This window comes from Mastacembelus armatus, chromosome 9, assembly GCF_900324485.2.
Source record: "Mastacembelus armatus chromosome 9, fMasArm1.2, whole genome shotgun sequence".
In the NCBI taxonomy this organism is placed as follows: Eukaryota; Metazoa; Chordata; class Actinopteri; order Synbranchiformes; family Mastacembelidae; genus Mastacembelus; species Mastacembelus armatus.
Window position 1 is genome coordinate 8354800 of NC_046641.1, and position 12771 is coordinate 8367570.

The 12771-nt window shown below is 40.9% G+C and overlaps 2 protein-coding genes across 5 annotated transcripts in view; both read left to right on the top strand.

The window, feature by feature from the left end:
- Positions 1-578: 578 nt before the first annotated feature.
- LOC113138550 (group 3 secretory phospholipase A2-like) lies at positions 579-5996 on the top strand. The gene is made up of 8 exons (XM_026321088.1): positions 579-1006; positions 1701-1833; positions 2420-2554; positions 2914-3926; positions 4437-4566; positions 5434-5550; positions 5707-5782; positions 5973-5996. Exons 1-8 carry the CDS (start codon positions 715-717, stop codon positions 5994-5996), a joined length of 1920 nt encoding a protein of 639 aa, XP_026176873.1. The 5' UTR covers positions 579-714.
- Positions 5997-6814: 818 nt separating this feature from the next.
- hectd4 (HECT domain E3 ubiquitin protein ligase 4) overlaps positions 6815-12771 on the top strand; it is a 33826-nt gene continuing 27869 nt past the window's right edge. For 3 of the 4 annotated variants that reach the window (XM_026320758.2, XM_026320755.2, XM_026320757.2), the window contains exons 1-2: positions 6815-7491; positions 11110-11663. In XM_026320758.2, coding sequence (XP_026176543.1) covers positions 7345-7491; positions 11110-11663 — 701 coding nt within the window. In that variant the 5' untranslated portion in view covers positions 6815-7344. The remainder of the gene's footprint in view (positions 7492-11109; positions 11664-12771) is intronic. The other variant, XM_026320754.1, reaches the window with a different exon arrangement.

A 12771-nucleotide genomic window follows, 5' to 3' on the forward strand; every position in this document is an offset into this window, starting at 1 on the left:
GCCAATAGAGTTCATTGTTTTTGTGATATCTTTGTGATCAGGCTTGTCTTATTATTCACTACCTGCTGCAAACAGGTCAGGACAGCTCTGCTCCTATCTGCATCCTAAATCTAAGCGGAGTTATGAGTAATTGCCTTAGGCTGTAGGATGATGAACTAAATGCATAGGCACAGAGATATGTCACTCAAAGGACAGTGGCTCCTGATTGGTTTGTTTTAAACTCAGAAGTCATAACTTTAACAATCCTAGAACAACCTAAATCCCATAAAACCAAGAATGAAACTTTCCTGTCTTATCACACACGCGTATACGTGCGTGTGTGATAAGTGGAGTGTCATGTTTCAGACGAGCCTCCGTATCGCCAGACCAACAAGAAGACTGTTTTCCCTGAAGGCACGAATGCCTTCCTCAAGTAGAGAGAGACTCTTTGAGCCGGCCGGTGCAGAACTACACCGATTCTGTTGAGGCATTAATTTAAGACTTGAATAGGGTTAATTCTTTACGCAGGTTTACACTGAGATGCAAAGCTTATTCCTCCTACAGGCTGTTTTCACCTGGTCGTGGATGATTTTATTAGGACCACGAGATGTGATCGGATCGGGTCACCCGTGTCTCAGATGGAGCGTGGAAGATGACGGACAGGTGCGCGTCACCTTTCTGCAAGAGGACACGAACGGTGTGCGATCCTTGTACCTCTCCCTGTGGTCCGCGGATATGCGACTGGTAGCGTGTGAGGTCAACACCAGTCCGTTTGTCACGGAAAGCTACGCAACTCTCTGCGACAGAAGCGAATCTCATGGTCAAGAAATCTCTCTCTGGCTTAATATGAGTATAGTGTTGGATCCTAATGCGCCTTGCGCGCGTCATGCTCCCAGTGCGCCGACGATTCCCAGACGCAGCAGAAGAGATGGGACAGAAGGGAAAGCTCGGAAGAAGCGCGCTTGGATATTTCCAGGGACGCTGTGGTGCGGGAAGGGAAGCGAAGCGGTCAGATATGAACAGTTAGGTGAGGATGGTGGACTTGGTTTACTTTAAGAGTTATTGAATTGAATTAAGCTGGGATGTGTAGATTTGTTAGTAAATAAGACCCTGAAAGCAGGAAATATGATGCATTTCCAAAGGTTTCCCAGGAAATTAAAAGTTTTACTAAAAATCAGTGGGTCACTGTTATTGTACAAACTTAAGGTAAAATGAAAATAAAGGTAAAAATAATTTCAGTTTACAAATCTGTACTGCATTTATATTGTAATTTGTAATCACATCAAAAAGGAGAGCCTCAATAGACACACGCCGTCCTGCGATGCCTGTCTTAGCTACAGTAATCATCAGATTATTGTTAACAATTATCATTACAGGCTTAATCCAAAGCTGCCTCTTTGATTCTGCCAGCTCTTGTTTCTGGCTTTATGTCTGTATTTGATAGTCCCTGCAAAGATGCATGTAAAGATTTTGTAAATCAGAAAAAATCGAATGAAATCAGCCACAATAATTCCCATATTTTTTTAATTCAAATAATCCATTAAAGATAAAAAAAAATCTACTTTTGCTTCTCCTTTGTGTACACACTGATTACATCCTACTGTGCACACCTATAGGTTTTGGGTAATACTGCACCTTTCTACTTAAAGCTTACTTAAACTCTTGCATCAGATTATGTCCTTTGATTTGTAACAGAGTTTCAATTTTGCTCATGTGCATAGGAATGTTTGAGAATGCAGACAGATGCTGCCGTGAGCATGACCACTGCCTGCATATCATCCCTGCTTTCACTGTGAAATATGGAGTCTTCAACCCCAACATCTACACCGTCTCACACTGTGACTGTGATGAAAGGTGAGGACTCAGACACACTCTCACACTCTGTGCAGCTAATACTCCAGATTCCAAGTATTCAACGCCTCAAGGGAAACTCCTGCAACTAGTCACTCATATCTTCCCCTGACCTGTACACATAATGCTCATGCTCAACTTGCAAGGGTTGTGGTATTTGGTGCATTTCCAATCTCACACATCTGTTGAAGGAGCAGATTTCTCTCTGACAATAAGCCAATTTGAGTAGAAGAATCTGGGGGCATTTGATTATCTAGGAGGAATAAATGCATCTCTGCAAAGAGCTGTTAGGGCAAAATGTTGATGCCAGGAGGGAACACGTTCCTTTCTCATTTTGTGCTTGATGTGCTTTCATTCCTCTTTCACACATTTTTTAAACCTGCAGAAATGTGTCTTTTTTTCTTACTTCTGATCTAGATTACATGATTTAGCCTCCAACAGCTTCTATTTTCCACAAACAATCTTCCAGCTATCTAACAGTGTAGACAAAATGAAGCCGTATTCAAGGATACTTACCCACCACGTGAGTGTTAATTTTGACTGGACTGGGGCTTGACCTTGGCTCATTCATTTTTTTGCCTCCCACCAGATTTCGCCAGTGTCTTCTGGGTGTGAATGATACCATTTCCACTATGGTGGGCTATAGCTTCTTCAACATCCTGCAGATTCCCTGCTTTCAGCTCAAACAGCAGAGGCGATGCACTGAGATGTACTGGTGGGGAGTGTAAGAGATTGTTTCTTGCAGCTTTAACTGCTCGTTATGAAGAGACAACGGTGGAAAAACGTGAAACTAGACATTTTTCAGTGGGATATGCAGATATTGCTTACATGGGAAGCTGTAGTGCAGCAGAGGAGCCTGTGCAGCTTGTAATGACACGCCTGACACGCTGCCAAACTTCAGATAATCATCAAACAGACAGTGCCACACCTTTGCTCTGCTCATTTTACTGACAAATAGTCTCACAAAAATAAAATAATCCTCTATATATAAGTCTGTATAGGTTGATAATAAAGTATATCATTTTTAATTTGGTTTTCTTTTTCAGTGACTTGGTTTTAACATGTTTTTTTTACTCTCTATAGGTGTAAAATAACCAAAGAGGCTCCTTATGCCGTTTTTAAAAGTCCCCTGCCCTACAACACCTCTGATGATACAAGCAAATATGGGGAAAACGCTGACAGTAACAATTCAACAAGCGATGCACAGAATGTAACTGAAAGTCCTGCAATCAATCCACACAGAAAGTCCCCCAAATGTGAATGTAGATGTAGCTCCAAAGAAGCACCCAGAGGAGACACTTTCCACCACAGAATGAAGAAGGGCAAAGGATGCAAAAAACACCGGAAGCTGTCTACAGTGGCACCCTCCCAAATGTCCACTGTATCAAGAACAAACACCACCGCGCCTTCAGTGACAACAGGTCTCTTAAGTCCTTCTAAAAGTGCTACAGTAAAGACAAATCAGAAAAAAGCTGGGAAAAAAATGAGGACAAGAAAGGGTCCGTTGGCTTACCCCGCAAGAAGCCATGTTCCACCACAGGTGACCACAGACTCTTATCTACAAACACCCTTGACAACAAAAAGCACCCTGTCTTTAAAACAGAAGCCAACTCTTCAACTCCACTTACCAACAAACATCACTGCAGCGAACAAAACCATGAAAAGGCGCAAAAAGGTTTCAAAGCAGAGTCACTGTTGTGGATCTAGGGTGCCTGTGAGGGGAGATAACTTTCAGCCACTTTGCAAAACATGTCTAGAACAAGACATAGCTCACATGATAACTGTTTCACCTGTAATAACTGAAAATGGATCAGCAACCAAAGCGACAACACTAAAGACCATGTGGCTCAACAAGACAACAATAACACTCAAACAAGGCACTTTAGAAACACTCTGGAATACAACTACATCAGCACCCATCATATCAAAACTAAAAACAGCAGCCTCCATTCATAAGGATGGCAAACCACAAAAGCAAAGGGACTCCCATCTACTACAGGATAATACAAGCCAGAATCCTGTGGGTGGGACTATTGCCCAAAGCACTAATGTAGAGAAAAGCTTAAGACAGAATAATGCATTGCGTAACATGACAGGTGAGTGCTTGCAGCTGCAGTGTGAGCTCAACGCTCACAACAGCAGGCTCATTGAGAGTAATTAGGATAATACAGAATATGGCAGGGGATACCTATGAGTATGTAATGAATAAGGTGCATTTCAGTTTAAGCCACAAGGCCTGTCTTTAGGATTAAATTGTCATAACTGAATGTTGACCAGTCACTGAGTAGTTAGGTGTCAGTAAAAAGTCAGTAAAAATCACCCTCACTGGTAAAACCTTGAGCTGATGCATTACAAACATTTTATAAATGAGTGAGCAACTTTTAAATGAGTGATTTTAGATGGTGCTAAGGGCCTGCAGCTTAAGAGAGCCCACAGAATTTCCAGTGGGATTATTGTATTTAAAAAGGTAGCCTGGGACATTATGTTTTTGGGGAGCTTGCTCTACCAAGCTATCTAGTTATGCCCCCTAAAGGTGGAACAGTATGTTATGGAAAAAAAAAAAGGTGCACATTTAGTTCATTCCTGATTTTATTTTGCCCCTGCAGGTATTCAGCACCTGTGTGGAAGCCTCAAACATCTGGATGAATGCAAATACAAAATTCCTCCTTTGGAGAGGAAGTATAATTTACAGAACGTGGAGTCAAAAACTGCCTACCACTGCGATTGCACCAGCCGGTAACGTAGCAGCATTTTTACATATGTGTCAGTTTTGTTCTCCATATTTGTATATTGACATTGGCAATCATGCTAGAGGCTTACTGATGAAAAATAACAAATTTTCCCCCCACTTTTAACCACTGGGGCCTCTTTCAGTTGACGTTTCAGAACAAAGAGTTTTGACTTTTACTCAGCCAAAGTGCCCTTAAAACATTCCTATTTCATTAGTTCTACTGCAGCTATTACCACTGTAGAAAAGATAAATACAAAAAAATTAACCATGAAAAAATTTAAAAATTAAATGTTTTTGACATAATCAAAACATTAAAAGAAAATCCCAGCTTCACAACCTGGGACTTCTATTTTTTATGTCCACAGTGCAATAGTGCAGCATAACATCTCACCAATGAGAGCATCTTTACAACATAGTCCACTGGGACCAAAGGAATAAAATGCTTACAGAACCAGTCCAAACTAAAAGCTCTTACCCAAATAGTCCATCGTCATTTTGCACTCCTGACCTACTTCTAGGGTTCAAGCTGCAGGTTGTAGTAAATGAGAAGACATCTAGAAGGTCTAAATGAAGCACAGTATTTTGTTTTTGTTAAAAGAGCAATGCTGGGGCTCTTGGAAAAAAATGTAAACCTGTTTCCAGCACAGTGTCTACATGCTCTACAGTGACAGTACATGCTCTACAGTAAAGGGAAGAGCATATTGTAACATGGCCCACAGGCATCTTTGTCTTTCTTGGTCTGTGGTTTTCTCTCACACATTTTCATGTTATGCTCAAAATGTTCAGCTCCTAAACATTTTTTTCTTGTCTCTCACTTAATTTAATTTGAGGTTGTAAATGACATCTATTGGTCTTTTTTGTAAAATTTGCAGCTTGGCTGAGTCTAAAAGCTTCAAGCAACCCAGTGTTCTCCCCACACTCCTAATGGATTTTGTCTCTCAGTTCTGCTTTAAACTGCCAAAGGAGAAAAAATGCCACCGCAGAAAAAGGTTTTTAATGCCAATACTCTCATTTATGATCATCTCCAACAATTTTTGGTTACAGCAGTAACAGTCTGTACTCTAATGTGCTCTTTATATAAAGTTGACTTTATATAAAAATGATTAGTTTGGTTTCTCTTTCTGATATTTTTATATTTTTTCTAGCTGTTCTGGAGGCTTCACCAAAGCATCTGACCTACTTCGAAAACTTAAGAAGTTAGAAGGAAAAGACAGAGCTGAGGTGCGAAATTCAGGCAATGGCAGAAAAAGAGGGATTCCTGTTCGTCTTTATAAGCGGTGCCTAAGGCTGGAAAGAGAAGCTCACATTATAGAACAGCTCACATGATTAAAGACCAAGCTGCTATGTGCAACAACAAGGAATTTCCCAAGCTTAACAATTTAAGCAGCATTTTCTGTGTCTATTGTTGTAGAATGGCATGAAAATGTGGGCATGAAAAAATCTGGGACTCAAACCCTTGAACAATGTAATATTTGTAGATTGAATATATTTATAAAGAACAGTGTGTGAACTGCAGACCATTAGCTTGTACTTAAAATGCAATAAACACAAACTTCATGTTTTGCTTCTGTTTGAATTTAGTTATTGATTTAAAATAATGTATCAAAACTTTTGGGATTATTATGACAGAGGCAGCATGGTGGATAAGTGGTTAGCACTGTTGCCTCACAGTAAGAAGGCTCCTGGTTCGAAAGCCAGCAGAGGCCTTTTCTGTGTGGAGTCGACATGTTCTCCGGTTTCCTCCCACAATCCAAAAACATGTATGTCAGGTTGATTGGTGACTCTAAATTGCCCATAGGAGTGAGTGTGAGTGTGTGAGGTTGTTTGTCTCTATGTGGCCCTGTGATGGACTGGTGACCTGTCCAGGGTGGACCCCTGCCTTTCACCCAAAGAGAGCTGGGATAGGCTCCAGAAGATCCCTGTGACCCTGGTTAGGAATAAGCAGGTCTATGTTTTTATTCCTTACGACACACTGTATTTAGTAGCTATTATAAATAAGAAGAGACACACTGATGTACAGAGTATCAAAGATGGCACAGTGTGATCCAACAGAGAGCAAAAATAGCAGAAGTCCTGGTGACTTTTAGTCCTACTGGTAATCTCGCATTAACCTTGAGGTTTACAACATGGTATAATATGACCTCTAGACGACATGGTATTTTGTACCTTTGTGCTGTTGTAACAACACGTTGTAGTGTTACAATGAACTCATGAATTTTTGACAGCTATTCTGGTCCGCGGTGCATTCTGGGAGCAGCTAGTTGGCCTTGGAAACATGGCGTCGCACTGACAGCTGGGAGATCCTCATTATCTTCTCCAGCCTCGGGCACAGCGGCCGGGCCGTTAGCGGAGCTGTCTGCGGTCATTGTTTAACTGTGAGATGAGCTTCCTCCGGTGGCAGTCTTCGTCCTGACAACGCTGCTGTTTTCACCGAGGCCGCAATAACGGATTTAGCACGGGTGTCACGCCCACTCTGCTCGGTAACGTTATAACGAAACCGTACGGTACGTTAGCCCCGCTTCTAGCTAACCGAGCCAGACAGCTAGCAGCCTCTGTTAGCCCGGCACGAGCACCCGAGTTAGGAGAAGAGGACTTTCCTCCGCTACCTGCTCCCGGCCCGGTGGCCGTGTGTGACCTGTACCGCAGCACTACAGTCGTGAGATTAGACGGAGACAGTTATGTTGTGGTAGCTCGCTAGCAGGCTAGCTAGGGCGTTTCTGTCATTTCTTTGACTGAATTTTTAATGTTCGTCCCTTTTGATATCACTGTCGGAGGAGAGAGCGATGGGCTCCGGGGCTGTGGATTCGTCCCAGTGGCTTTCGGTGAAGGAGGAGACGATTTTCCTCCACGACGGACTCATTCGGGTCACAGATCTGGCCGAACTGCCCAGTGAGATCGGAGTGTCGGAGCAGGGGGACACCGAGCAAGAGGTGGGTGAAAGCCATCTCTCACACGCACACACACGGTTTATATATAGAAGCACACGTACACTACTATGAGCGAGGTGTGTTTTTGCTTGCTTTTTAATGGATAAATGTGTTTTCACAGTCTGCTGCAACACACCCACAGTGATAACGGTACCGCTAACGTTTGCAAGTTTCCTGCCCCGCTTGTTATTGACCCACTGTCAAGGAAACGACTGGTGTCAAGACACTTCCGGGCACGTCTTTCAAAATAAAATATGACACTAATGCAGTAGCGGGTAAAATCGGCGGGTTTATACAGCCATACTTCAAAAGGCAGGTTCAAGCGATGTTTGGTTTATATTGATGTTATATTCAAATGTCTCGAGCTACATATGAGGCGGTGCACAAACTGTAAATATGATATCTGAGCACCCCAGGTGTCACCTTCAAATTTATTAGTGATAGTGCAGCAGCTTTGCAGTGCAGGCAAATATCCAAATGTCATCAAACATTAAACATTTCTTTGGGTATGAAAATTGCAGTGCTGAGTCTATACTGTAATAGTATATAGATTTTGTAGCAAATCGAGCAGCGTGTTACAATGACTTTCTTGTGGTATTAGTCACGGAACTGCAGCTTCACCACTTAACACGACGATCACACTATAAGGTTTAGGGTATTCAACAGTGATCTTAAAAAAATATGCCATGCCTCCTACGTTTCTAGGCACAAGAAGAATGTTATGTATAATGAATGCTGAATGATAAACAATATATTTACACTATGTAGGTTTTTATATATTTCAAAATAGTTGTATAGCCTACATGGTTTTTCTGGACTGTAGCCTTTTATTTTGAAGGAAACGTTTCGAAACCGGACGTGTGTGTGTGAGAATAAGGAGACTTTACAATGATGCTGATAGAAACTTCGAGCTAATATTTACATCCTCGATATTTAGGTTCACTGTCATGTAATAAAGCTACAGCTCAAAGACTGTATCAGTCAATAGACTACATTTTCCAAGGTAATCGTGTCACATGACCTGGATCAATATTAAACTGAAACTGACAGTGATTTTTAACCACTTAAATTATGTTAGCCATAATATGGGAAGTACTGTTATCTAGCTATCACACATCACGTCATGTCATGTTATCGTGGACATTTTTAACCATTTCTTTTAAAATGAAATACCATGTGTCATCCAGCACGCTGATTACAAGGGTTTACACCACATACCCATTGCTTTTACAGCATTTCCATATGATGACAACATATTGGTATATTTACAATGTTTTGCAGCTATATCATTTGAGAGTATGCTTGAAAATTCATGGCTCATATTCACAAATGTCTGTTTAAAACATTTTTGTTTAAACTAAAAACAAATTTTCAAAATAAATTGGTATTAGCCTAAAATCTAAATTTAAAATTTATATAGATGTCATTATATATTCAAACACAGTCCATGGAGTATTCAGACTCATAGCTGTATGATGGTCGAAGTGGCTTGTTGGCATGGCTCCACATTTATAGTGGGAAATGCTTTTTTTTTTTCTTTTTGTGAAGACAGGCACAATTCTGACATTGGTGTAAGACTTTGTGTATATTAAAAGACCGTCTGTTTGATTTAATTTGTATAATTTAGAATGTGATAACATAACCTTTTTAATCACAACCTCTTGACCAAGTAATACAGTGTTTTTTTTAGTGTTAGTACTATAATCAATAATCTATTATGTTATCAGCACTAGTTGTGCCAGTGTTAGAAAGACAGCAGCCGTTGATGGTTCCTTTGGTGTTCAGCCATCAGCCACATGCTGTTCATTTTGACTGACGTAAGTGCATATGCTCTAACAGCATGAACATGAACAGATGATAAACCACTGGCTCATTAACGACTGTGAATAAACAGATCTGAATGAACAGGTTCATCCCTCACTCTTTGTTTTGTCACAAAGTTAGGCTCAGTTACCTGTAGTGACAACACAGCTTCTGAAATGGTGTTTTTTGTTTAAGCTGCGCTAGAACAAGAAGAATCATTGTGGATATGCCGGTGAAGGCACAATAACAAATGTTATGCAGTGTGAATGCTAAATTCACTGCTGTTTTGTTTAGTAAAATGCATAAAAGATAAACTGACAAATTGTTCTGTGTTTTTACATCGATCTTAGCAGGCAACATTCACTTGTAAGCACAAATCATATTGACCTACACTAAGGTGCATACATTTATTATGACATTGGACATATGGACATTTTATGTAATCAAATTCTTTAACTTCCTACAATGAATTCGGGGCATAGATTATTGAATATAAACTAGCTGCATAATGTCCCCTTGGATCCCAAGGATAGTTTAACCTTAGCAAAAACGGTAATATTTATGTGGGTGAGATTCATTAAGTCGACATATTCAGCTTTTTGGAAATAGGTATGTTATATGTATAAATACAGAAGGTCTTGAACCAAACAATTTTTAATATTGTTTTAGAAAGTCTGGACATTTCCACATTTATGAAGTCAAACTGAAACAAAAGTAGAATAGCCATGTGTATTGGTGTCAGCCTCCTATGTATGGCAGGCAGCAGGCCATACTAAAAAAAAATCACCAAAAAAAGAAAACACCCTTCCACTTGCTCTTAGGCCTCCACCTGTCTTCTTATTTTATGTTATATTCTGATTCTCTTTTCTTTCTGGCACTGTGTGTGTCCAGCAGTAAGACTGACTGGGTCATTCAGTGCTGTTTTCGTAGGTGTTGTGATGCTGACTATTTTTATCCACTTGCAGCAGTGTCTTGCAGAGCCAGGTGGAGAAGGCCCAGCATCCAGTTAAGGAGTGTTACTGTAACATTAGTAGCATTTCTGCAATTGAATCAATACAAATTGTGCCTGCTAAATGGTATAATGGATTTTTTTCTAGCCCATGATTCGTGGGCCATAGAGTGTAATCAATATCTGAAATGCTGCCTAAGTGCACATGAAGCACATTGTTTCACTTGTGATAGTCTATCGCAAATGTGCTTTGCTATCTCTGACCATTATTTCATACTCTGTAGAACTGTAGACACAAGGGTTTATTATGTGGAAATGATTCATAGACTCCAGAAATATGGTTAGTCTGTCATGCACATCAGAAATAATTAGCTCAAACTTGGCTGTGTGTTAGCCTACAGTGTAGTAAACCTTGTGGACAAACTGGTTGCTTTTGACTCTGCTAACAGTAGAGCAGTCCTGCCCTTTGTTTTGTTTAAAGATTTTCACCCACATAAAAGCAGACCAATATTGATCAAGCCACATTTTCTAGGAATTTTCTCTGGTTAAATTTTGCATTCCGTTAATGTGTTTGCATTCACAGATGGGTTTCACAATCCTTGTCGGTGACATTTATATTATGTTAATATATGACGTGCTTGTGTTCTATATTTAAATCATGCATTTTAAGGGGATATGCATGACAGTCCATGGATATGGAAAACTTAGTTTGTACTTTATGTAGCCAGACCATGCCTTAAAATGGTGTTAGCTCTCTGTCATCTCTGAGGTGCATTCTAAAAGCTGCAGACAGGTTCTTAGAGTTCTTCATGTGACTTAAAAGTTTTCCTTGTTTTCCTAATGTTTTTTAATCTATCCCTTTCCTCCAGATTCTGACATTTGAAACGAAGAACCCAGTTGAACTTGCTGAACGTCTGCGTGCGGTCTGCGGGAATCAGAGCAATGCATATGCACGCCTGCTGGAGTACCGTCTCAATGCTCTGCGTGGCCTATGGGGGGCACAGCGGCAGTTGGCCCTGGAGGAGCAGCAGGAGCGAGAGGGGACTGGTGGGGCTGATGAGGAGACCTTGGCCTTGCTTAAAAGACAAGGTCTGCTCCAGCAACCTGAGCAGGCTCCCTTCACCTCCCGTGTTGGTCTGCTGCTGGTCTTCCCTCTTTTGCAGTCTCAGACTCGCAGTGACCCAGCTCTCTGCGGTGTCACAGCAGAGGTACTGCTAGCTTGCCTCCGGGACTGCCAGCCGCTCAGCCTTAGCAAAGAGCCCGCTGACTGCCTCAATGGCTTGGAGGGGCTGCTTTGCTCCTGGCTGGAAGATGGTGCCCAGGAGTCAGGCCAACTGCGGGGGCAGGCTCAGACACAGATCCTCCATACACAAAGACAGAGGGAAAACGCAGCTGCTGCACTTGTGGCACTTGCCTGTGCCAGGTGAGGCCATATATTGTCCCATTGCTGTCCCACCTTCACAGTTCATAGGATTCCTCTTGTTGGCACTGTCTTGTAGACAGTGTATTAAACCAATATTATTCAGTATAGAGGTATTAAAGTAGCCAAAGACTTTATAATAACTAATATAATAATATTAGACTTTATAATAACTAATTGCAAAACTAAAAGAAGTCAAAATAATGTGATTGAGAAAGCATGTTTATTGATGGAGTCACTTCATTAGCAACTCTAGTCACAGGCATGTCAGTTATTCGAGGCAGCCAAAGCTAAAATAAGCACATAACTGAATGGTTTGTTTCTTTTCTTGCTACAGTTTCTGTACTATATGACTATGGTCTCGTTACTCTTTATAACCAGAGCTTGCTGTATAATGTTTTTTAACGATTTTAATAATCAATGGGGTAGCAGCAGAGAAGAAAAGACAGGGCCCACGGTCTTATATACTTACAGAAAGGGACCGCACTGATTCTTTTTATAAACAGTATTTACCTTTTCTTTTATGCAAATGTAAAAAAAAAAAAAAAAAAAACAATAAGAAAATGAGTTAAATTTGTTACTCTGATATAATTGGTGCGATCATTTTTGTGCTTGTTACTTCTACCCTACAGTGGAGCATAATGTCCTTGTTTTTCTGCATTTGTGTCTGAACTCTGGCTTCTATTGATGACAACAGATCTTGACTTGCCAAGCCAGAAATCTCCATTCTTTGTTCAGCCTCTATTGAGGCTGAGAGGTCTTTGTTGTGGGGAACCATCCAGCCCTGGTGCCTTTTCACCGACAGTGGGAGCTAATTAAAGAGCTATCAGCTTTACTCCCCCTCACCCCTGATGGGGTTGGTTAGTAAATGCACCATGTGAGAGGGTTAAGCCAGCAAACTGACTGTATAGCTGCTTGCTGATGTTTACATTACTGATGTGTAGCAGGGGAGCACTGACTCATTTATGTTGACTCTCATGTACAAGTACGTGACATGTAAACACTAAATCAAACATACGTTCCTATATATAGCACGTCACAGTATTTCCCTAGATTACAGCAGTCTGTCAATGGTGCTGTACACATTTGATGCCATCTGATATAGTTGACC